Source organism: Acanthochromis polyacanthus, chromosome 17 (genome assembly GCF_021347895.1).
Source record: "Acanthochromis polyacanthus isolate Apoly-LR-REF ecotype Palm Island chromosome 17, KAUST_Apoly_ChrSc, whole genome shotgun sequence".
Classification (NCBI taxonomy): Eukaryota; Metazoa; Chordata; class Actinopteri; family Pomacentridae; genus Acanthochromis; species Acanthochromis polyacanthus.
The window spans coordinates 15,497,635-15,523,154 of NC_067129.1; the positions used below are offsets into that span (position 1 = coordinate 15,497,635).

General features: G+C 41.3%; 2 protein-coding genes across 5 annotated transcripts; both read right to left on the reverse strand.

Moving 5' to 3' along the window:
* Positions 1-8: 8 nt before the first annotated feature.
* On the reverse strand, positions 9-15,682 carry taf1 (TAF1 RNA polymerase II, TATA box binding protein (TBP)-associated factor). 4 transcript variants are annotated; one of them, XM_022188447.2, is made up of 41 exons: positions 15,369-15,682; positions 14,822-14,936; positions 14,507-14,630; positions 14,305-14,421; positions 13,917-14,042; positions 12,564-12,805; positions 12,225-12,440; positions 11,871-12,113; positions 11,542-11,788; positions 11,224-11,331; positions 10,952-11,119; positions 10,715-10,842; positions 10,264-10,371; positions 9,912-10,085; positions 9,653-9,826; positions 9,411-9,515; positions 9,106-9,306; positions 8,888-9,029; positions 8,120-8,250; positions 7,948-8,028; positions 7,708-7,857; positions 7,479-7,598; positions 7,027-7,202; positions 6,705-6,937; positions 6,396-6,603; positions 5,382-5,547; positions 4,972-5,183; positions 4,744-4,852; positions 4,554-4,652; positions 4,290-4,467; positions 4,129-4,196; positions 3,904-4,026; positions 3,714-3,806; positions 3,509-3,593; positions 3,318-3,385; positions 2,852-2,968; positions 2,391-2,498; positions 2,130-2,225; positions 1,617-1,845; positions 1,264-1,435; positions 9-591 (listed from the first exon to the last, which is right to left on the reverse strand). In XM_022188447.2, exons 2-41 carry the CDS (start codon positions 14,933-14,935, stop codon positions 369-371), a joined length of 5,982 nt encoding a protein of 1,993 aa, XP_022044139.1. In that variant the 5' UTR covers position 14,936; positions 15,369-15,682; the 3' UTR covers positions 9-368. The 4 variants fall into 4 exon arrangements, with proteins under 4 accessions (XP_022044139.1, XP_022044132.1, XP_022044151.1 ...); XM_022188440.2 differs by having other exon boundaries at positions 5,376-5,547; XM_022188459.2 differs by lacking the exon at positions 2,391-2,498.
* Positions 15,683-17,342: 1,660 nt separating this feature from the next.
* Positions 17,343-24,570, reverse strand: fam76b (family with sequence similarity 76 member B). Its single transcript, XM_022188430.2, has 10 exons — positions 24,055-24,570; positions 22,816-22,880; positions 22,647-22,701; positions 22,383-22,538; positions 22,110-22,294; positions 21,938-21,988; positions 21,763-21,840; positions 21,541-21,676; positions 21,352-21,453; positions 17,343-18,476 (listed from the first exon to the last, which is right to left on the reverse strand). Exons 1-10 carry the CDS (start codon positions 24,139-24,141, stop codon positions 18,387-18,389), a joined length of 1,005 nt encoding a protein of 334 aa, XP_022044122.1. The 5' UTR covers positions 24,142-24,570; the 3' UTR covers positions 17,343-18,386.
* Positions 24,571-25,520: the final 950 nt, after the last annotated feature.

A 25,520-nucleotide genomic window follows, 5' to 3' on the forward strand; every position in this document is an offset into this window, starting at 1 on the left:
GATGCTGCTTCTTTGTCTTCTGAATATTTATTATTTTTATGTCAACAAATAGGGCAGAAACAGTTGCTGAATTATTTCTGAACGCAGTTGAGTTAGAACAGTACAAAATAAGCGAATACACACTTCTGTGTCCAGATACATCCTGGTACACAATGTTCATTCAATATTTAAAGGCAGAACAGAAATTTACAATGTAGTTTGGTACCACAGAGGCACAACAGAGCAACAGCAGGATGCTATAAACATTAACCATCATTTACAAAAAGAACAATGTACATATTTACCAGAAAAATTCAATTTTCTCAGTTCTAAAACTGGGACTCTAACAACGTCTTCATGATTTTGTGCATAAAAGAAAGGAAATTTGACTAATTGTCAGAGTCCATGTCGCTGTCTCCCCCGATAGATCTGAACTCTTCGCTTTCCTCGTCTTCGCTCAGCTGGACGTGGGAGAGCACAGCAGGGCCTCTCCTTCGCGCTTCATCTTCTTCGTCTTCCTCCTCTTCCTCACTGATGCCGTACTCTTCTCCGTTTCCCATGCTAGATGGCGGCAGCTGACTGCGACTCTCCGTTTCCTCATAGCTGCCGTAGCTGAGACAGAAAGAAGAAAAAGCGGGAAAGAGGTGTTGAAGAGGCACATTAGCACAAATCGTGATTCAGAAGCACAGATATGCCTGTGATAACAAGATCTAAATAATTTATTCACCAATTAATCATGCACTAGTATATTTGTGATAGGAATATACTGACTGGGATGTTAATAACTAATCAACAAATGATTAGGTGCAATTAATAATTCAACCGAGGAACAACATAGGAACCAAAAAGGCAGAAGATGAGGAATCTGCATTTCAGAAAGTGGATTGTGTATTAGCTGTAGTACCTCGTCTTAATGTTTAATGAGATGAAGACTGCAGTTTGATTGTGTTTAACATTGTAGCAACATGAAAGGGCAATCACTCTGATTACAGGCAGTTCCACGGCAGCACAGAGCATTATGGGGCATTTTCACAAACTGGTCTGCTATTCTACAGCCAAGTAGTTAATGTATCCAAGCCACTTTTATGACTCACGTGTCCAAGACTAAAAATTGCCCCATTAGGACAATAAATAATGTCCACTATATATCATTCACACAAAATGATTATTCAATAACTGATAGAAAACTAATTTTGAACATTCCTGTTTGTAAATGTCTGATGAGATTAAGACCATGTTCTTGAGTATTGTGAAGGAAAACTGGGTATTGATGAGCTGATGTACCTGACATTGCTGTCTTCCATGTGCGGCTCATCGGGCACGTCCCCTTCATACGACATCATGCTCTCATCCTGCTCCATGCCCATGCGAGCCGTGTCCTGAGCTCTCCGTGGAGGCGCAGGTCGCACATCAACCTCTCTGTCGGAGTCGCTGCCACTCTCTGACAGATGTATGGCTGCAGCAACACACAATGTACACGGACATAAACGTGAGGCCTTCAGTGAAAATACGCTAAAAATGTTATTTTAGGTGGGCATGTTGCGTCCAACACATTTGCCGTATCACAAGTTCAGAATTCTGATTCATTTTTTATGAAAGCGCTTCAATTTCTGCTCCGGCACTGCCAGTGGGCTTACAGGAGAACGGGTTGTCGCCCTCCTCTTCGCTGGCATCATCCTCTCCATCAGACATGAGCAGGTCCTGATACAACACGCTGGCTTGGGCTGGGCGGTTAGATCTTCGGTCTTCTCCGTCCTCCTCTTCCTCCTCCTCATCTTCCTCCTGATCATGCAACCGCCTGCGAGGTGGCAGCAGCATCTCCTCTTCGTCATCATCGTCCTCAAGATCTCCTTCTGCATCCTCCGCCTAAAAACATGGAGTACAGAAGGTAAACGACAACACCAAAAGCTATGAAGGAAGAAAAAAAAAGTCTTATGACCAAAACCTAACTTGTGAACAAGTACCTCAATGTCCTAAATAATCTATTAATCCATTTTACTTTAATACATAAAAAAGTAGCCACACAACTTGAAAGCAAAGTAATTTGGAGTTGCATAAATACAGATGGATGTACTAGGTGGATATATTTACTGTTTTATTGGTTTGTATGCTACTGGTGACCTCATATCAACAAATAAAGTCTTTCTTACAGGAGCAGGAGTCTTGGGTTTCCCGTCATCATCCTCTTCAAAGCCTTCAATATCCACATCCGACTCCTCTTCCCCAGGTCTTCTGCTGTGTCGACCCTGAGAGGAAGAATGAAAAAAGTCACATTTGCCAAAAGGTAAACTCTGATGTTAACTGTGTACCAAGCAAACTGAATAAGTAGGAACAAAATCTCCTGATCAATCTGGATGCTTTGAGGATAGATAGAGAGACGTTTCAAGCCTTGTTTCTGTCTCTCTCCATACCTGCCCCCCTCTCTTCTCTGGAGTAACCACTAGAGGTCCCTCAGAGAAAAGGCTGCTGGGCTCTCTGGGCAGACTCCCTGAAGCCCCGCTGTCAAACAGATCAGCAGGCTGGCCAACGCCACACAGAGCGGCACACGCAAACAGGAAGACGGGACAAGAGGGCAGGAGCAGGAGGGAAGGGGAAAGACAGGTTGGGAAAAAGAAGACACTACAGTGAAGATTGTAGAGATTAAAGTCTGGAAAGGACAGTTAGTGCAGAGAACAAGTAAAGAAATACCAAGGGCAGGAGGAGCACTACAAGGTGTGGCAAGGAAGCTACTGCACATGGAAAACTTTCCACTACGTGGTTTGGCTCATTTGGCAGCCTAATGTCTATTGACACTGTGGTGCAAATGGGATGCCCAGAAAACCACCATTTGCCCTGCTAGTAAATAAAAACTTCTCCAAGGACACTCTCTTACCTGTGGTGTGTACGGCCCAGGGGTCATTGGGTCCAGACTCTCCAAGTCTGCTGCATCCAGAGCTGCCTCTTTAGCTGTAGAGATGTCCTTCTCCAACTGTGTCAGGTGTTCATCGTACTGGAAACACAAAAACAAGTGAATACAACACAGAAGAACACTTTTCCTGCTCAAAAAAATAATATTGCTTGAATGACTCCAAGAAAGTGGTTTGGATGATAAAAAAGTCTTCATGAGAAAGTATGAAAACACATGTTGTCATACAGTGAATGAATCTAAACCATCTCATAAGTGACACTTGCAGATAACGGATCAGTTCGTAACTTGATAATTTCATTCTCTTAACAAAAATCTTACAGATAAGCAGTGTCTATAAGGATATTAGTAACCTTAATGATACCTACTTCTATTCATGACGATTCCCATTTGAGCTGCATAGAACAAAATATAAGAATCAAACTGAACATACCTCTGCCAAGGTCTGCTTGCACACGTTGACAATCTCCAGAGCCGTCGTGGTGTAAGGACTGTCTGGGCCTATCAGAGACACACAAGTAATGATGCTCTAAGAACATTTTTACATGACCACGGAGCTCTGTTGTCTGTTGGTAATTTTTCAGAGACACTGACTGTCATGGTAACAGTGACAAAAACATTTACCATTGTACTTGATGCTGTTGGTGTGGATGAGACTGATGTCTGAAAGGAACGCATCTCTGTTCTGGTATTTATGTTTGGAGATGTTCTGTTGGATCAGGAAATACACACACGGAAACAATTACAAGTTTTTGTTTAATTCCTTTTCAATCCTGCTAAATTTAAATAATGATATTAACTGTAAGAGTGACATCTCAAATCCTCTCACCTTGCGGATGCTCTCTAGATCCATGGGGTTCACAATCACCTTATAATAATCTGGCACAAACTTTTTGTTTACAGGATGGTGAAACGGCCACGACTACAGAGGAGAGAACGATGGAAAAATGAGGGGCAGCTCATTGCCAGACTCTACACTTGTTCTTAAAGTGACTGAGGTAAGAAACAAGGCGACTCACGTCAGGAACCACCATCATCTTCTGAGTTACAATGTTGTCCAGGATGAAAGAGAAGGCCACCTGATCATCATCATCCAGTAGGGGGTTGATGGCTTTCTCCAGCCTCACCAGCCTGTCCTCCTTCTGCACACACACACGCGAAGATTTAATGGTTAAACTAATGAAAATGTGGAAAGATGTGAAATAAGATGAAAGCAAATCCTTACTGGGGTAATATTCACTCACCTCTTTCAGCTTGGCATCGCACAGGTCCAGCATGGACTGTGCAACTTGTGTTATCGGATGTTTTGCCCCTGGTGGAACAAAAACAGAAAGACATCTCAGCACAGGGGCCGGGTTACTGTTCAACTCAAGAGGCTGTTAAATACATATTCTCATAACTTTACCATTGTAGGTGGCACTGTTTTTGACAATAACTTCCACTGCTTCACGGAACTCCTCCCTCGATGGATACATGCGCTTGCGGACATTTTCCCTCAGTGTTTGCAGGTCCATGGGCCGAGTGATTATCTTATAGTAGTCCTTCACAACCTTGGCATTGACTGGCGTGTGGAACGGGTATGTCTGCATTGAAAACACAGCAAAGATGAGACCGTAGAGCAGGAGAGGAGGTGTATGGAAATGTGAAGCATGTTTCTGACAGATCTTACATTTGGGTGATCCCTCATGTCATTGATGATGCTTTCTAGCACAGAAGACAAAGTCACCATGGGATCGGTGCGTCTGCGGTGGATGGCCTTGTGGGGTTTCTGTCAATATTAAAAAGGAAAAAAGTTAAATACCTGCTAGAGAGACTCTCGCTTCACAATGTGTTCGAACAAGCTGTAAAACAAAGCTTACATTGAGGTAGTCACAATGGACTGCGCTGCCTACGCGTCTCTTCTTCTTCGGTGGCAGCTGCTGCTTGGGGAACTTGAGCACTAAAGACTTTCTGCGCACTTCGTCAGCACTGTAGCAGAATAAGTACGTTAGAAACTGGCAGAGGCAGACGTCACAGATCGTGCGCTAAAGCTCCCCGAGAAAATTCTTTTCAACGGCAAGAGAGACAGAAAAAGCACAATCCTCTACCTTTCAATGAGCTGTTTGCCCAGCACAATCTTAGTGCCCTCCACTTTGATCAGTTCCTCATTGTCGTTGTGGATGACCGTCTTTTCCAGCTCCTCCTCCTGCTCCTCTGTCATGGCAACCGGGTTTGAGGGCGGAGCGTTGGTTTGATAGTACAGTGGACAGAACTTGTTGGTCCTCATGTGACCAATGGCTCCACATGCTCCGCACTTTAGCTAGGGAAAAGAGGCAAACATTAAGGAACACGACAACGATCTACCCGTGACATATAATTACCATTGTAATGAAAAAATACACTATTTACAGGAAAAAGCAAATCAGCCTTAGGTTTGCATTAAGCTGGGCACTAAGAAGGCAGTGAGGAAAAAGTGAAAGAAAGAAGTATAGTACTAAATCAGCAAGCTTACTTTTACCTTGAGGTCTGGTCTCTCTTTGACCTTCTTGGTCTTCTTCTCAGGGGGTCCCTTGATCTTGTCCTTCTCCTGGTTTCTCTTCAGCCTCCTCAGCTGCTCCTGAATACGCCGGCGCTCCTTCCTCATCTCTTCTCGGTGTTGCTCATCGAAGAGGGCGAACTTTCGTCTGCAGCAGCAAACATTGACAATACAAGCCATGTAGCATTCGCAGGTTCATTAGTGGTGCTGCTGTGGACCTAATTAAGTGGCAGACCTATGATATAAAGTCTCTGGCTTCTGTCTTTGTCCTTAATGAGCTCAGGTCCACTCTGGTGCACAGTAGTATTAGGTTGATCTTCTGGTTAGAAGCTTAACTTAATTAGCAGCAAAAAAACAGATTCAGGATAAAAGACATGATAGACACGGGGTTTTATTTATTTATGAGGCTCACTGGCTTCTTACCGTCTTTGCTCTACCTCATTACTGTCATTTTATGTGGGCCTTTACCAAAGACATTCAAATAACTGGATTGCGTTGCTGGTGTTTGGAGAATTCAACTGTACTCACAGTGCATCTGAATCTAAAGCTTGAGTCATTTTTATCCTTTGGGCAATTCAGGTTATCAATACTTTACTTCCAGCTGTCATTATTTTTAGTTGATTAGTTTATTTTTAAAATTTAAATACTTTAAATAACGTTTTTCCAATTCTGCTCTTTAATATTTTATTATCCAAATTTCATATTTGTGTGCATCAGTCTTATTTTCTTTCATTGTAAATGAGGCCTTCATACCTTAATGTACTCTCACTTTAAATATATTTTGAATTAATGAATAAATTCAAATGCACACATTAAACGTATGGTGCCTGTAGCCACATCGAAACCAGTTAGTATAATTATCATTAAAGTTGCAGCCAAGATGTGAATCGTTATCACTGCTTCCTTTATTAATTAAACAATCGCTCAGTAACGTTTAGAAAAAAGATAATTTTTTCCTATTGCAGTGGGGTTGGGGTTATGACAACAGAAACTTACATAAATTCATCATCCTTGGTGGTTCTGATTCTGGTGTAGGCGTCAATGACTGCAGCTTTGCGCACCGTCTCACAGCGGACATATTCTTTGCCATCCTCATCCCTGAAGGTGCGATAGATCTTGAGTCTTCGCCCCGTGGCCGAGGAGTTTAGGCTGGTGACGGAGGATGTATCATCGTCTTTGTGGGAGCTGGTGGACAAGGAACTGGCTATAAAGTGAAGGGAAGTAAAGCTCAGGATTAGATACACATGAGCAAGTATCCTTAGTGTATCATTAAGTCCTTGTTCACTATCTGGAAGACACACTTACACAAGCCTTTGCGCCGCTCCTTGCGCCCCTTGTTGTCCCGATCACTCTCCTCACCCATCAGCATTCTCTGCAGCTCCTTCCTCTCCTGCTCCTCCCTCTCGCGGGAAAGCTGGGAGCTGGTTTTCTTGTTCTGCAGCATGTTCTCAATGTTCTTACCCAACTCCTCAAGGTCGCTGTCCTCTGCTGAACTGCTGTCTGTGTCTGTGGAGAGCACCTCTGTCGACTCCAGCACTCTGTGTTGGGGCGCGACAAGAAAATGTAGCGAAGGTGTACACAGACGGAAACCTGAATTATATATTACAGAGCTAGATGAGACTCTTACTTGTTCTGTAGGTCAAAGATCCTCTGGCACTCTTCTTTGTAGCGCTCCTGGTGTTCAGCGACAGAGAAACGAGAGCCTCTGGCAAACTTGCTCATGGGTCCTTCCCCTGAGCGCGCCTGCTCTGTGGACATGGTTCTCACCACGTCAATAACCTCCCAGCGTGAGAGTTTCTTGATCTAACACACAGACAAAGGGGATTATTTTAACAAGCCTGAAAGATGTCGCAAATAAACTAAGCTATGCGCCTTTCCTACATTTGTCACAGGTAACAAAAACTCCAAAAACATATTGATCTGTCCTGCACCTAAAGGTTTTCTTAGGAAGTTCCATAAGGAGTAATAAAAAGACATGAACAGAACATGTAAGTTACAAAGTTTCAGGATAAAACCAGTGGTTACTGTGCTAGTTATGGTTATCCAGCCTGGGATCCTTGCGTATGACCCTGGTCTTACCTCTTCCTCAGGCACACCAAACTTGCGCAGCAGTTGCTTTGCATTCTTCAGTGACAGCCTCCTCAGATCAGCATCTGTCCCTGTCACAGTCTTCTTTGCAGGCTGAGGCTCTTTGTCATCCTAAAAAATACACAGCGAACCAAAGTTTTCATCCTCTACACTGACACAGATCAGAACATGTACAGAAGACAAAGGCGATGTGGCAGAATTCCACTTCAGAGAGTCAGACCTTCTGTTGAGTGGGCTTGTTGGGCACTTTCACATAGGAGAAACCCTCTCCACAGCCTGTAGGATCCGCCACACCTGTCACCTCCAGCAGGCATTTCCCCTTCATGGCAGAAATGAAGGCTCTTGTTGTGTTCCAAGGAGCTGTCCGCACCTAGGAAGCATGGCGCGGAATCAGCATGTCATGTCTGGATCAATTCACTTCAATTAACTTTTAAATATGCTGAAGTTTTTGGATCAATACCTCATCATCAATCTTCATCTGAAAGTCCTCCTCATTCTCTTCCTCTGGAGCAAAGAAGGATTTCTCACCATATCCAGCATCCTAACGGGGTCAGATAACTTTTAGTGAGGCAGTACACCCACTATTTATGTCTGTACACCATCTGAAGCTACTTGGAGGTAAACACTGTTACCTTGAGCCTCTGCTCTGCCACCAGCATGCTGTAGTAAGCACAGCATTGCTCTGGAGACACCATGGCCCTGATCTCTTCTTCTGTAGGCAATCTGAAGTCAGGCTTCAACACCCACCAGTTTGAGTCCATTCCTGGCATGAGTAAAAGGAACGTTATTCATTTTCTCTCACCTGAAATGTTTGCTCACAGAATGCAGCTATAAAGAAGTTTGTTTTTGTGCTGCACATACGCAGAACTCTTCACAGCAAACATTAAAACCTAACAGGACTGTACTTTAGGTTCAGTAAAAAATATGATTACAAACTACTTGGCTCTTCAGTTTATTGGTTTGGTTGCATATTTTTGCTTTAATTATTGCCCTATTTATTTTGTTTTGATTACACTCTCTAACGGCATATGCTCGATGATTCCTCCAGATCTGAATAAAGAGTGAATTAATGAATAATTAAATGGAAAGAAAAAAATCTTGCCAGTAATTAGTTTCCATTACACGCGCTGCACATTGCAGAAATATAAGATGCAGTGATGCTGAACAGTCTGTCTCCTTGTGCTGTGCTAAGAATACATCTTGCCTCTAGCATAAAATCCACAGCAGGCCTAAACCTCAGATTCCCGTCAAGTCAAGTCACACACGCTGCTAGGCTCATGCAGCTTCAAACGGCACAGAATCTCTATATACCCTCAATTTTGGCCTGATTAAACACAGCTGTGTTAGGTCAGTCCAGTCCACTATAATGATCACTAAACGCTAAATGTGTTTCAGTCTACCTGTACGTTTGAAGTCAGCACAGAGCTTGAGTCGTTTCCTGATGCTGCTCTCTGAGTGCGAGGGGAAAGCTTTCTTTATATCCTCCATGCGGATTCTCCTGGGCCGATCCTTGCTCTTCCAGAACAGCCGGTAAATGAATACCTACAGAACACAGATGTGAAAGATGAGCATTTGCATCAACAACATTTTCCGGGTAAGGTCGGGCAATCAGACATACCTGCAGGAAGTCTCTGATATGAGTATTGGCTCGTTTGGAGTTTGGCCCCGGAACTTCAAACAAGGGGCACTCCTGACCGACTACAAAAATGTCCACAATCTCTCTGATATAGTAGCCATGTCGTGTTCGTAGAACCAAGAAATCAGTCTCTGGCATCTTGTGCAGGTAGATTGGGGTACGGAAGAGGTTGTTTTCAAATGCCTGTAAGAAAAAGGGTAGACCATCTCACAGTTTGCCAAGATAACAGACCAGAGATGTTCCATATAGTCACATAATAATACTGAATGTTTGACTGTGATGCTGACCTGGAGCAGCTGTCCAGGATGCAGAGAGCCCAGGAAAGGGGATGTGTGGCAGTACACAGTCTCTCCATATTTACAGTCGGGTGCTCCAGGATCTTTTCCAGGTTTCTAAATAATGAAGTAACAGTGACACATTTTTAACAACTTACATTTACATCAGAACACATATCTGCACACCAGTTTCTTTCTAAAACAAAACTGATACATGGAAAGTCAAGGAAGCAGAAAACGGATGCTAATCTCACCCTTTTGTAGTAGTTTTTGATCTTGGTAGCCATGCCGACTTGCATGATGAGAGGAGCGTATTCTTCGCTGTACTCTGCCAGGATCAGATCTCCATCTTTGCCTGTCAAGTCCTGCGGAGTTCTCATGAAGAACATGTCTCCTCCTCCTGCTGCCTGCCGCTCTTGCTCTCGCATCTATCCACAAAACACGTGCAGTCAGTACAGCATTTACATTATTGCAAAAATGTCAGAACAATGTTTGTTTTGAGCAGGGCTCCACCTTGGCCTTCTTCTTTATGTGTTTGAGCAGCGGCTGAACAGCGTGGGGGCCGGGCTGAGCCAAAGCTCCGAAAGAGTACTTCTTCAGAGTCGGCCGATGGAACTGCCGAAGCTTCATGGGCCCCATGTGAGTAGGGAAGAACGGCTGCCTCAGCTCCAGAGCTGGGATGGAGTGCTGGTACAGGAGGAAAGTTTACTTCAAATTACATAACATCAGTAGGTGCTCTGCTCTTTAATGATGTATGATTTAGTAGGACACTGCCTCATATTTACAGTATAGCTGATGATTCAAAGTATCTTCTTTTTGCTCATGTCTTGTCAGCTTTATCTTACAGTTGTGGGCTGCTGCTTACCTGAATGATATTACCACCAAAGGTTCCCCTGAGGCCCTGCTGTTTGGGATAGTAGAACTCATCATTGGAAAGGTTCCAGGGGTCCTTCACCTCTGGCTGGGACATGTTCTGAGTTGAGAGAAAACATATTTAGTTCATGTCTTTCTATGTTTAAACTGAATTATGGGAGTAAAAATTTAAATTTCCATTGCAGTTTACAAATGATGGTAAGCCTGAGATGTCCAAATTCTCTTTTTATTTCACCGAGACATCCCTGATGTTTTTAATCAGAAACATATTTTATAATGTCCTTATTCTTTTTATACTATAAATTTATATTGTAAATTTCCACGCTGTAGGATTAATAAAGGTTTAATCTAATCTAATCTATCTATCTCTCTTTCTTGAAGAGGCACAGCTTGTAATCTGCCAGTTTTCATGTGCTCAGGCATGCTCCGATGAGAAAATACACCTGCTGCGGCTCATCTTTTATCACCCCAGTCTTCCCCAGCAGGATGCGGCTCTTCTTGATTGCAGTTTCCTTCTTATTCTCTTTCGATGGGGAGTGAGAAGTTGTCTCCTCCTTTTCATCAGGAATTTCTACAAGAGACGGCAACGCGGCATGTATCAAAAAAAGCAGCCTAGAAGAGAATATGGCTAATTTAAAATGCTAACATGTAGCTTTACAAGAAATCATTTTTGAATATACCTAGAATTATGTTCTCATCATTGGGGTCCAGTGTGAGAACAGGTGGTGTGAGCATGTAATCCATCTCCTGGTCATCCCAGATAATGTTGTCTTCCCAGCGTCCATAAACCAACTCTTCATTGTCAATTGGAAAAATGGAGAACCAGGGACAGTCGTCTTCTTGAGAGGCTGCAAAGAAACAAAAATAAATGAACATAACACAGAAAATTAGCCAGACAAAACAAGTTTGGTGAAAAATTTGTGTATATCTTGACCAAAAAAAAAGAACTTACCTTGATTATCATGGCTGCTTTTTTCCCGCTTCGAGCCAGAGATAGAAGATGCTTTGGGCATTGGTGGAGGTGTAGGTGGCACCAGCTGGGAATTACTCCTTGTTAGACCTGTAATAATAAACAGATTACTGTTGCTCTTTTACACACATGCTGCTCCACTATCAGCCATCACTGCACACTAGCAATTTTAGAATATGTTGAATGTGTAGCAACAATTTCATTCCACCTTTGCATTTGCCACTCGTGCACAGCATGTAGTTTGCATCATGTAAAAGACATACAACAAAATTCCCTTTGTATTTCCTCCTGGCATCTTACCCTGCTGTGCGTTGTAAGCATTGGCATTTCGGGTCATGCTAGACGGCAGCCATCCTGCCAGGCTGGCTCGCTGAGTCTTGGTGCCTTTGTGCTTTACGTCCTCCCCGTTCCAAATTATATCATCCTCCCACTGCAGCTGAGTGACCATCAGGAAGAGCTCGTTCTCTAGGGACTGCTTGTCTTTTTTTCCATCACCATCGTCCTCATCATCATCCTCATTGTTATCACCAACATCCTGCCTCTGTTCCTACAGACACATCATACATATTATCAGAAAAACAACCAGTGTCATTTCCCTGTTATGGCCACAGATGTCTGTATTTGTGTACCTCTTGAGGAGGCGCTGTAGTTTCTTGAGGGGTGTCCTGCTTCTCAGGTTCACTAGAGTCTTTATCCTTAAGCTTGAAGCCATAGTTGAAATTACTTCCATCCTCTGGTACACCCAACATGTCATACCAGAGCTGGGCTGGACCATATCTCCATTCTGCTACTTTAGGTCGAGACTCCGCTTCCTTGTCCCCATCGCCACAAGTCTGTGAGAACTTTGATTCTACTGGAGCCATCATGGTTATCTGGACAGCATAGAGAAGCAAGTAAAGTGCTGAATATGATGACATATTGCTAGATTGCTGACAGCTATCATAATGATGGCCTACAGTAGCGTATAACACTGGAAGACTTACCTCATCGTCAGAGAGACACTGCTCTGGAGGCGGAGGGGGAGCATACTCGTAAAGCCATCCGGACTTCTTCTCCTGGCTTTGCTCTGAGGGCTCTCCTTCTGGAGGGGGCGTTCCAGGCTGAGGGTCTCGGTGCTTTCTCTTCTTTTTCCTGCGGGCACTCCTCCAAACTGACGGCATGTTTTTTCCAGGACCAAACAATCGCAAGAACCTGAGCACCTAGCAGTACATCCAAAATGGGTGTCAGTGCACTTTTTGAATTAAAAAATGATGATAAAATAAACCTTTGGCATGCCAAATGATACAATTCAGCTTAGCACACCGTCTGAAAAAATGGCTTACCCTTCCAGGCCTGAACTCTGGGAAGAGCTCTGTGACACCTGGCAATGATTTGGCAGCATCTTTCTGCATTATGCCAGCAAGAGGAAGGTTCAGCCTGTCCGGGGGGCCTCCAGCCCCCGAGCCCTGGCAGGGACGATCAGTCTCTGATTCAGAGTCAGAGGAGCTGCTGAAGTCCACCTTATCACCCGTAGAGGATGGTGCAATGATTGAGGGCAGGATGATGCCATCACCGTCTTCTCCAACTGCCAGGACAGAGAGTGACAGATTATAGCAGCAGTACAGACAATCAAATTTTACCATTAAAATTCGATCCCTCAGGGAGCAGCACATTACAAACTGACGTCAAATCGGCTGAGGAACACTTTGGAAAACCATTCTAGTTTACACAGTTTGTTGCTACATCTACAAGTGCAAGTTAAAACTTTTCCACACAAAGCGAAAGTCATATATTAACAACACCCAGAAACGCAGCCGGGTACTCTGGGAATGAGCTCATCTGAAGTGGAATCACTCAAAGTGGAAAAGCGCGCTGATGAGTCCACATTTCGAATTGTTTTTAGACATCATGGACGTTGTGTCTTCCGGGCTAAAGAGGAAAAGGACCATGAAGATCGTTACCAGCGCAAAGTTCAAACACCAGCATCTCTTACAGTATGGAGGTGTGTTGGTGCCCATGGTATGGGTTACATGCACATCTGTGAAGACACCATTAATGCTGAAAGGTACATACAGGTTTTGGAACAACATATGGTGCCATCCAAGCAGTGTCTTATTCAGGAATATTTCTGCTCACTTCAGTAAGACAATGCCGAGCCACATTCTGCACGTGGTACTACAGTGGGGCTTCGTAGTAAAACATTTACCAGTGTAGTGCTTTATGAAGTGCAAAATATGACAACGGACACCCCAGACTGTTGAGCACCTGAAGTTGTACATCAAGCAAGAATGGGAAAGAATTCAACCTACAAATCTTCAACAATTAGTGACCTCAGTTCCCAAACGCTTATTGAGGGTTGTTAAAAGGAAAGGTGACACAACACAGTGGTAAACAAACGCCTGTCGCAGCTTTTTTTTTTGAGGGTGTTGCAGGCATGAAATTCAAAATGAGTTACAACTAACAATAAAGTTTATCAGTTTATACATTAAATATCTTGTCTTTTTAGTGTATTCAAATGAATATAGGTTGAAAAAGATTTGCAAATCATCATTCTGTTTTTATTTATGTTTTGCACAACATCCCAACTTCACTGGACTTGGGGTTTGTATTTAACTTACTCTTCAGCTTAAACCTTGAAGAGAAAGGCAGCTCACAATTTCTCAACAGGGACTAATTATGAGTAAATATGTCCTTACCAGTTGGGCTCTGAGTTGAAGGTTCGTCTTTCTTAGCAGCAGATGTAGGAAGACTTGGTGGTGGTGGAGGAGGCATAAGTTTAGAGTCAATATCCTCACAGTCAGCATCATAGTCATCTTCATCGTCTAGGATAAATGAGTGAGGAAATAAGCTTACAATAACACAAATAGAACCTAAAGAGGAACAATAAAGTTCAACAACATTTTTGAATCCTTGACTATAACACAAAATATGGTGACATAACAATGAAACGCAAACAAAAACCAAAAGTGAAGGATAACAGAAAACGTCTTTTTCATGCTAAAATCTTTTGTTTTTCAAAGATCAAATCCATTCTATACATCTTGACAAAAACAAACACAGAAGCCTATTTCTAGCTAAAATCACCTGTTTTCCTGCTGGGCTGCAAGGAGCCCATGGCCTGACGGTATTTCTTCGTCTCATCCTCAGCAACTTCACTGATGTCAGAATAATCAACTGCATCTTCGGTGCTTTTAACCCAACCTGGATGAGACAAAATATTGAAAATATTATTCATTTCTATTCGTGACTGCACTCATACAAAGTTAATTTATGTATTTACACTCACCCTCTGCATCCACACTACCAGAGTCTCGGTTTTCCTCCTTATCATCACCTTCATTGGCGGTGATCTCTGTGATGAGTGAGCCCAACCCCAAACTACCCAAACCGGCTAGATGCTTTTTGGACTCCTGATGGGGAAACAGGGAAAAAACAGAAGATATCAGTGAAAGTGCAAATTAACTAAGTTATAACACATATTCGTCAAAAACAGTGCACTATACATCACTTTCATCAGAAATTAATAAGCTTAGTTCCACTGCTAGCATACTGAAAAGTGGTCATAAATGTTGCTGTACTGAAATGTCTTTCAAACACCCACATTGTCTAGAACACTGTCGTCCTCTAACTGTCCATCTTCATTGATGTTTCCAAAAAGGAAGCCAGTCAGAGAAAAAGGGCGATCTTGGTCCTCGTCACTGTCCGAGTCCGACATCCTGAAGGGATAGCATTTACAGTATAAACACTTGGACCATCTTCTCACCCAGAGTGACTTAGAATGTTAGTGAGCTACCTCACTGTGATCCTTGACTTAATCTCCCACTGCATTCATGCTGAATTTCAACAAGGACAACACGTCAAAGTGAGATTTTCTATCAATTTACTTGTTTAAATGCGAACAAAGAAATCTTGAATTAAATTATCAATGCATACATTTTGTATATCTTTCAAGAAAACGTCATCGCCTCAACAGTCACAACACAGAAGATGGTTGATACTGAAGCTTTGTAGGTTAACACATTACCTGACAACGATGTCTGTGCTTCAGTGAATAAATAACGGTAGCTTTTCGTACGACGGTTAGCGTTAGCCCATATGCAGCTCAAAGGTACATTATTAGAAGTTTAACAGATTCAGATTACACTCACCTTGCGAGACTTCTGCTCAGATTTTGATTTTGTCCAGCTTGATGTACCTCCTGAATGCTAACGCAAACAGCTAACTCAGTTAGCTAATGCTAGCTAGACAAATTAACTTATAATACATTAGCTAGAATATGTGTAGTTGCATATTTTGCCCTGTATCTACATTATTATTGCGTGGCTGAGAGGAAAAAATACACAAAACGCATTTAATGCAGTGTATAGACAACCTGGTTCGGTACAAACTTTGATGTTTATTTATGTGTCGCGTACTGCAGCGGGCTGCAGCCAGAAGGTCCAAGTGACCCGGATGAACAGCGTGATACATTCACGTACAACGCGGAAACTGTGTGCGCAAAAACGGCAAAGTGTAATATCCGAAAATTATTAGGAAATATAGATCCACTGGTGTCGTGGTCTATATAATGCAGTATTACAATATGTTGAATTAATTCTATTTTCATTTTTTTAGCTTCTGCCACTTTTTATCCAATTAAATAGTTACATGCTGTCCTTAAGGAGTGACGACACTGAGCTTTCCGCACCATCCATTAAACTATCACATCCATGAGTCATATGACGCCGCATATTTTTCTTTCGCTTGGCTTTTCTCAACTCTTTTGTCGAACGTTATGGACCCTTGGGATCGCTGACTAACCTCTTATCTGTGATTAGTGTAGCCCATTTTAATTAGCTGCCTAAATGCCAGCCACCACTCCTAAACTAATTACAGGTTCAGAATTTGCCTTCTTGGTTTTAAATAAACATTAATAAATGTGGTTACTAAGGGCACCCTCATGTGGAGATGAACCCAGAAAACCTTCCACAGAGTGCGTCTAAGGACAGAGCAGTTGTTGGGAGTTTTTATAATGTGAAAACCCTCTGGGCATCATTCAGATTCATCTCACCTGGTCCTGCTTCAGTTTGTAAGTTGGTGCAGTGAGCTTGTCCTCCTCCCTTCTCTGGCTTCCACCTTATTTGGTTTTGCTTTGTTTGTACTTAAGTTAATTTCCATTTTAGGGCTGTAAACTTATTTTTAGTCTCAGCTCATGTGTGGTCACCCTATGCTTATTCATTCTTGAGCTGGGTTGTGATATTAATCTTACTACTACTGCAGTATTTCTTCACCACATTTAATTCAGGATGATGGTTTCCTCTCAGAGAACATATTGTACAAGCTAAGGTCAACCTTTTCTAAAATTTGCACTTTTAATTCTGGTGGAAAGTAGATCAACTTGTGAACACCAGTAAATAGCAAGTTTGTTTGTTTAAAAAAATCTTGTTAAAATCTTTAAAAAGCATTTTATATGGATTCAGTCATCAAAGGTTTCACATAACAAACATAAGAAATCAATGCTCGCAACATGCTGAGCGCAGCTTTTATTCTTCTCCAGAATCGGGTTCAGGGCAGAAAAGGATTATTTTTATGGAAAAACTTTTAAATATGCTACTTTGATGCACAGAGATGAGTTTGAGGGGTTTAATCAATGATCTGAGATAGACTTCAGCAGAAACACTCTGCATATTGAGCATGTTTAAAAGCATGAAAGCTGAGAAATTATCAGTACTCTGCAAGTATGTGTGCCTCAGTTCATGCCTAATCCTTTGATAAACAGCATTTAGTATGAATCCCAAAAATATGACTCTCTCCACGACTGATTTTTATCAAAGGGTACGCTTTTGCTCAAATGCATGATAAAATGTAATTTAGTTTTAGTTAGTTTTATCAATAAAACACCAGAAAATAGTACAAAATGTCAATAGGTATCTCCAAAAGCGCAAGATTGTGTCATCAGGTGTCTTGTTTACCATTATAAAGTATAGAAACCAGAGAATATTCAAAATTTTAGAAGCTAGAAACAGAAAACTGACTTTTTCTTCAGTCAAAATAGCTGGCAACTACTTGAATGATCATTGCAGCTCAAAAAGCTCAACTTATGAAAGATAAACCGTATGAAGTCAATAAAAACAAGCATACAGTAACAGTTTAGCCAGTTTTAATAGTTTTAAAACACTTGGATTGGAAAAAAGTACAAAAGTGATCCTGGACACCACAGTATGAAACCAGCCCAATAATGTAGGGTGATAGGTGTGTTCCTTTAAAAAGCATCTTCTACAGACATGTTAATTTCAACTGGCCTTACCATACACATACTGTACTCACTAAAACAGATACAAGCAATAGTTTAAATACAATGGCTGACCCCAGTAATACATTTACAAGTGATCCTTAAAAAACTAAGTAAAAGGGGGGGAAAAAACAAGTCTGACCACAATGCCATCCGGTATCTGGCAGTAAAATCATGCAGTATTACAATCGTTCCACTAAAGAGAAACAGCAAAGCACTACAGCTGTCACACAGTGAGAAAGAGGGCAGCCAAGAGGCGTCGATCAGACCACCTTTCAAAGTGTTCATTGGTTGTTTTATGAATTGTTACTGAGAGAGTTCTCTACTGTTGAGCAGCAGCTCAGTGGTCACCCTTCCCACGTTTGCATACATTGTAAAGTTGCACATGATCTCTGTAACGGAGAACTTGTCTTCCACAATCGCATCCATTTAGAAAAATAGAACTAATTGCTATTGAAGAAAACCCCAAAATGTGGGATGTTCTCTTAGTATGTTGTGAGGAAATAAAAAAAGCTAAGAAATACAGTTGAATAAATAAAATGCATGACATCCATAAAAATTCAGTGGATACACTGAGTCAACACAATGCTATCCACATATGCACACCATGCTTTTTGTTTTGGCCCGGCAGTGTTAAAAAACGAGGGCTCCATCCTCCACTCCATCTGAAGTCACACCTCAAGATCCAGTGGAAAAGTCGCCATAAAATATCTAAAATATGTTGACATTTAGAGAAAGAGATTTAACAATTGATTTCCATGTACAACATGGTGTCTGGCGTTACCAAGTAAGAAGTAATCAATGTTGATGGTAATGAGGAAACACAGGAGGGAGACTTTCACAGTGTTACAAAAATGAAGCCGCTCTCTGTTGTTACCCGCTGGCTGGCCTATTGTTAGGGCAACAGCAGTGAACTTCCTGTCCGGTCAAACTTTTTTCCCTTCGAGAGGGCAGCCACTTGTTTCATCAGCTCCCTGTTCTTGGACTGTGGAAACAAATGAATAACTGTGTTAGAAAACAGATAGATAGTGGCAATTTTTAACACCTTAGTGGAAGTAAATTACAAATGTTACAACGTTAAAAAAGCTGGAGCTCAATAGCATCTGTTGTTCTCATTCATGATCGCGTGTTACTACACGTACTACAGCCTAAAGTTTGCCAGCTCCTTATGCAAATATTTCCTCCCTTGATGCCAGATCTTGCTCTTCAGCTCAGTGTCCTTGTTTGAATTTCCTGAGAATGATAAGATGAGGGGGGGCTTATTTTATAAAGAGCTGCACTGATGAAGAGCAGAGGATCAGCACCAATCCACACCTCTGCAGTGACTAGTTTACATCAGGTAGTTTTACAAACTTTCATTACAGACAACTAATCCAATGTTGCTGGCAAATGAGGCTGAACAGACTACTGTATCTCCTTCCCTCATCCTTTCTGCCATCTTATACCATCTGGTGTTAGACTGTACAACATCAGCATCACTGGCTGATGTTAACATAAACCAGACTTATAACATATCATCAGCCTCATCTCAGACCATAATAAATTTGCACTTGCACTTTTACACTTATTTTACAAGCCACTTTATACTGCTGTTTGTCTGTTAATACTGTATCTATTCATTTTCATCCTTGTACATATTGTACATATTATTATTATTATGCATTTGTTTCTGCTGTAACAATATAATTTTCCCTGGCGTGGAGAGCAATAAAGGATTATCTTATGCCACTGTTTGCAGTTTATGCCCACTCATGAATGAAAGTTGCCTTGAGTGTTTAGTTCATAATAGCAGGTGACTTGGTCTGATGCCATAAAGTGACAAAAATATTCTGTATCTTTAGGGCTTGTTTGTGATTTCACATCAAATGTGTTTGGTTTGTTTAAAACTAACTGAGGCCTTTTGGAACAGTTAGCATGGCTTATTTTGGCTGGTACAAAAGCTGCCAATCAGCTTTCAGTTGACTTTTCTCAGCATTTCACAGCATCAATTATGGCTCATTTTTTCAAGAGTATAAACTTTATGTTAAAACTTGATTTTTTTAAATCATCCAAATTTGGCTGAATTGTTAATAGTGAGGGTTTCTGTGGTGTTACAAACCCAGAACACATTTATTACTGCTGGACATGGACTTTAAATATTGGTCGTGATTTGAATGGCAGAAAACACAGTTTATCATTGACCTGGCTCACTGATAACTGGTTTATAGAGAACAACAGCAATATACAACAACTAAACATATATGGCAGGGCTCCAGACTATTTTTTTTTCCTAGGCGCACAGTGGCCCCTAACTTAAAATTTTAGGAGTGCAAGCAGAAAATTTAGGGGCGCAGGCGCACACCAAAATCGACTTGCAAAGTAAATATTCACATTTCCTCTCATTTTCACTGTCTAAATACTTGCACAATAAATGCAAAAACTATGTTTTCAATTCACAATTTATTGTGCAGCAGTTGACACAAAATAACAAGAAAAGCACTCAGAGAGCGCAGTACTCCACCAAGGCTGCTCAGTTGATGTATAATTTCCGATGGATGAAATCTGTAATAAAAATGACCTTGTGCTGAGTACAGGCATGTGTTATGCATGTGCACGTTATGTATTTATACCGAATCACGTGTAAATTACGCTTATAAAAGGTCTGTTGATCAGTTCATCAATTTGGCAAGCCTTTGTTTTGCTAGTGTTAAAATAACCGTTTCCTCCAGGCTTTTATTTTGAAGGCGTATTTTTAAACGCTACGGGCGGCACAGGAAGTGTTTCTCTACGAAGAGGTTTCTTGAGATGACAAAGACGATGCAGAAAAGTCCGAAAATCCACGTAAATTTGAAAGAAAACAGTTTCACGCTGTTGCTGTCTAGCAAAGGATGTGTCTAAACTTAGAAGCAGCTGGAATGGAGACAAGAAAGGAGGGAAGGAAAGGAAGGTGAATTTGTGTTCAAAATAAGGCTGAACGTAAATAAAGGAGCTTCACCGTCATTCTACAGTACAATTTCTCCTATCATTGTTTATAAAGCGTATATGATGTTTTTAATATTACTGATGCATTAATGTGTCTGTTGCATTTCACTGCTGCGGATATTTGAGGCTGAGCTAACTTTAACAACTTTACATACTGTTGGTCAGTTTAATCTACAGCAACTTGTCATATTTAGTTTGAGAAGTATGAGAATTGTCCTACCCCACAGAGGAACCTTCACTTTACCACAAACATTAAAAATTGAAAGATATACAAGGACAAGTCACATACAGTATAAACGTAAAAGTACTTTGGCTACATTCCACCACTCTTTGCCACATTTTGCCTTGGATGAAAACAAATGGACAAACATAATTAGAAGACAACTGAATCTGCAAGCTACAGCCAGGCATACTTAATTCATACAGCAGTACAGAGGTTTAGCCAAACTGAGTAAACTGTATGTGTGAAAACATTTTTAATACATCAAACATAAGAAGCACATCAGCCTCAGAATCACACTTTACAACCAACAGCTGTAATGAAAAGGTAACCACAAAAGGAAATGGCTCAAGTGACGTACTCTTCAACAACAGAGTGAAAACATGTGCAACAAGTGAATCATCCATGCATCACACGAGCACATACTGAATATGTGGCACAATCGCTATACAGATCCACATACTTTAATGATTTCCTGATAGTAATACAAAATATAACCTAATGGGGTGTCCAATGATTATATTGCAACATCTGTATTGAACCTGGCATGTGTTTTATTAGCTCATAAAAAATTAGACCTATTCTAGAGCTGGTGACACTATCAAGCACATACTGTCATCAGTGCATAAATGAGCACTTTCATGACATGTCACACCACACAGAGATAATATAGTCCTACCTGCTGTTGCTCCATTGCTTCTTTGTGTGATTTCTCCATTTGGTTCATCTTCACTCTCATATTTGATTCCTGGTACTGAAAATCAGCCTTGAGCTCTGTGAGCTGAAGGAGAATTTCATCACTCAGTCAGTCACTGAAGCAAATACAAGCAACTATTAGTGGAACAGCTTGACTAGGGCTGATAACTACCTTCCGGTCCTTCTCTAGGATGGTCTGATCCCTTTGCTGCAGAAGTCTCTTCAGAGACATCACCTCCTCTTTCAGCTGGCTGATGAGAATGAAGTTGTCCGTTCCTCCAGAATCCATGGACTGGGTAATGGAACTACTGTTGAAATAAAGGAAACAGCATGAATTGAATGCCGAGTACTTAATGAGAGAGGAAAATGTATGCAGTCACTACATCCATTATACCTGTCCCCATTGGATGGCTTCATCTCCAGTTTTGGTTTCTTCTTTGGAGTCTCCTTCTGGATTGAAGACGATTTATGGCTGCAAATTGAACGAAGGTTTCAGTGAATATTTGTAACTGTCAATACACTGTAATTTTACATAAAACCTGCAGTTCAAATAGGAAGTCGACTTTTACCTCTGCTTCCAGAGTCCCTGCTCCTGCTCAGGACTCAAGCTCCCACTCAGCCTGTAAAAGATGAGTACACTTAGCAAACACAGCAGATACACAAATCTTTTACTATGAAGTGCTTAAAAAAAGTCTGTGGATAAAACACAGAGGGAGAGAAGAAACAGAACAGAGGACATACTTGTGATGAGAGCTGCTGTGTCTGTGTTGGTGATGGTGGTGATGATGGTGTGGTCTGGAGTGGTGGTCTTTCTCATTCAGGGATGAGGAATTAGAAGAACCGAAACCCTTCCTCTGCTCCTTAGTCTTCTGCAGGACACGGCGGTAAGACAGCGTACAGAGCCAGCACAGCAGTTTTCCATCCACCTGTAACACCATCAGGAGAGAATACCTCATAAAACTCACTGTCATATTTTTGTTGCATATCTAAACTGCATGTGCGTTGGGCTTATACCTTTCTCCTGCCCTCCTCCTTACGGTCAAAGGCGCATTGCTGTTTGCACTGTTCGCAGGTCTGTGGAGGTCCATACTTCTTCTCTGAGTTGGTACAACGCTGACACTTTGTCCCGATAAACGCTGCAATGATGTTACAGTACTGGCAGGGTTTGGGCTATGCAGACAGACAAAAACAAATTTAAAAACATGTCAATTAATTTAACTAGATTGATCAAATACAACTGATGTTAAAAGTGCTTCAGTAAAAAAACGTGGTGCTCACAGTGCCAAACTGTTTGACATTCTGGGCGCATTTCTTGCAGATTGTATTTGTTTTACTGTGAAGAATAAACAGGATTTTACATTCAAAACAAGTTACATAAAAAGCAAAGAAATTAATTCATTAGCATGAATAAAAAACAAAAAGTCATCACCAGGGGCTCAGATCTTACCTTTCCTGCTGGAACTCAGATCTGCAGTATGTACACTTCACTATCGGGTGTGCGATACGACACTCCTGTGGTACCAAAACAAAGAAATGTCAGTGCTCTCGTGAGAGTCTGTTGGCAAAACTGGACAAATAAATTGTGCTATTACAACAGACACATCAGAAACAAGACAGGCTCGTAAATGTGTATCAGCACTGCTTAGTGTGTGTGTGATGTGCAACAATTCTTCACTACAATATCTGTGAAAACATCAACATCTGACTATTCAGCACTGGGCCATTTTTTCTAAACATTCAATATATGAATTATGAGCTCATACTACCAGTTAGTTAACTGTGGAAAGCAGATTTAGATCAAAATATATTCCATCAGCTTCGAATTTTGTGTTTTCCTTCACATTAATAAAAAATATACCATAAATGGATGGAGACAAGGTCCAAATTGGTGCATAAAAATTCACCTGAATGAAGGAAATTAAATGTTAGATGCTTAAAATTGATTGATGTGTGCCTTTCAACATCTGATTTAAATCTATAGCTGTAGGCCTTGACAATGTGGTAAAAATCGGCACTAATAATCGCAACCCTTGTTGGGCAACACTGGGATAACTGACATTAGCTGGTATTCTGTAACATCTAAAAGCTGTTGCTGGCGAAATGGAACTGCATCATAACCTTCATAACCATCATGTACCATCAACTACCACTGTGCAAAACTTCAGAGTGCTGTAAATAATTTATAAAGTAATGACTCAAAAGGGCTGGATGGATTTTTACAGAAAATACGAACCAGAATAGAGTGACAGTAAAGTAAATAAAGGTGTGAATCCAGGGTGTATAAGGCTGTGAGATTGCTCTGCCTTATCTTTGTACTTTTCTCGCCTAATTTGTACATAAAGTACATTTGAAGCCCTCCAGGAGCAACACGTTGCCAAATAAGCACAGTGATGGAAATTCACAAAAACATCATTTCATAAAGCCCTTCGAACAAATACCAAGCATGTACAGATGTGTGATGATTGTGTCATGACTCTTTCACAAACAGTACGCTGACAGGGAGTGATCTAAACATGGTTACGTTAATACGGTCGTTTTCCAACTTGTTACATAATCTTAGCTTGCCTAACCTGCTGTCGTAGCACCATCACACCCGGGTGGCAATAACACCCGCACACTTCGATACTCTTTTAAAAACTGTTCGTGTCATGTTTACAGTCACCCTCGGTACCACACACTCCCAAACCTTGCACAGCTGCTGGCCCTGCGACAGCTCCTCGAAAGGGTACCGCTGGTTACACTTCGTACAGGCGTACAGAGCCGACGTTGCCATTCTAACTAAAGCCGCCGAGCTAGAAGAGGTTAGCAGAGTCCAGCTGCAAACTGAACGGATTAACGGCGCTATTTCCTTTCTTGACAACTACTAAGGACACACACCGTGTTGGCATCCAGCGTTAGCTAACGTTAGCTTGCTCGGCTAGGTGGTTAACACAGAAATAGCTTAGCTGAAGGGAGCAGGCGAAGAACAATAAACTCCAAATATCTGTAATCTTCCACTGTTCGCACGTTATCCAGGCACTCTGACTTGAGATTATCCGTTAGTTATGACGGTACTTGAGCTATCCGTTGATAACAATCTGGCTATTTATGAGAAGTTTCCGCTGTTCTCGTCAAGAAAGCTGTTTTCCTTGTGTTTTCCTTCTCTCTTTTTGTATCAACGCTGTCGTCGTCATGTAAGCGGAAGAGGCCGACGGCTCCCGAAGAAGAAAAGAAAACCTATCGCGACACTACATGCGACCGCGGGATTGACAGTTTGAATCTGCGCAGCCAATCAGATGTCCGGATTTATTCAACACGCTTATACAATCAAAATATCAACGTGCACGGTTTATAAGTTTGAACACTAATGTAACATTGAAAATGTGGAAGTACAAGGCTTGAGTTGTGGTAATTTGTTTTTTATGTGACGGGAAAAGTAGTTACTCGTGTCAGTTTTATGCTAAAATAAAGGGTATAAATGGGATAAACGCATAGACTGTGAGACTATATAAAAAGTTTTTTTCCCTATACACTCTATGACAAGATAGTGGAAAGATGTCCCCCAAAGGTAAATCTGAGGACTTATTCCAGCCCTACAATCTTTAGCTTTTTTCTTGATAAATTTAACCATTTGAATTGTTTTCAGCGTAAAGAATCTAAAATGTAAATAGCACACACCAAGCAAAGTAAGGTCATTCTGTTTACTCTCTGAGCTCAACCCTTGCTTCACATTATCATCACAGTGAGTATAGGCTAGCAAGACTGATTTTTCTCAAACTGTGTGCCTTGGAATTAATCCTCTTTGTAATGATTTAAAGCCACAGTCAGATGTAAAGCTGTGCCCCAAGAAATACTGGTTTTCACACCAACACACCAAATCTGCATATTTGCTGTCTGTGTTGCTGACAAAAACAATCTCTTCTTAACCTAATGATAACTTTTCTAACTATAGCAACTCAATGAAATATGAATTTGCAGTAAACTTGATACAAACAGAAAACATTTAAACAAAACTGCCCAAAGTTTTCCACAAAGTTTACTAGAAACTGAGTGCGAATTTGCCATAAATCTAGTTTGCATATGGAAATGTGACCTTTGCTGCAGTGAAATACGAATGACAAACCTGTTGGCCACTCATAGCAAACTTGTTTTCTGGAGGTTACCAGAAGTTTA

Excerpts from the sequence above, each read along its gene's own strand:
- taf1 (XM_022188440.2), bottom strand. The coding sequence starts at position 14,935 with ATGTCGGACTCGGACAGTGACGAGGACCAAGATCGCCCTTTTTCTCTG. Across the intron at positions 14,631-14,821 it reads ACGACAGTGTTCTAGACAAT|GAGTCCAAAAAGCATCTAGC; the intron begins GTGGGTGTTTGA and ends TTTCCCCATCAG. Across the intron at positions 14,422-14,506 it reads TGGTAGTGTGGATGCAGAGG|GTTGGGTTAAAAGCACCGAA; the intron begins GTGAGTGTAAAT and ends TGTCTCATCCAG.
- fam76b (XM_022188430.2), bottom strand. The coding sequence starts at position 24,141 with ATGGCAACGTCGGCTCTGTACGCCTGTACGAAGTGTAACCAGCGGTAC. Across the intron at positions 22,539-22,646 it reads ATGTCAAACAGTTTGGCACT|CCCAAACCCTGCCAGTACTG; the intron begins GTGAGCACCACG and ends CTGTCTGCATAG. Across the intron at positions 21,454-21,540 it reads TCCTAGAGAAGGACCGGAAG|CTCACAGAGCTCAAGGCTGA; the intron begins GTAGTTATCAGC and ends ATTCTCCTTCAG.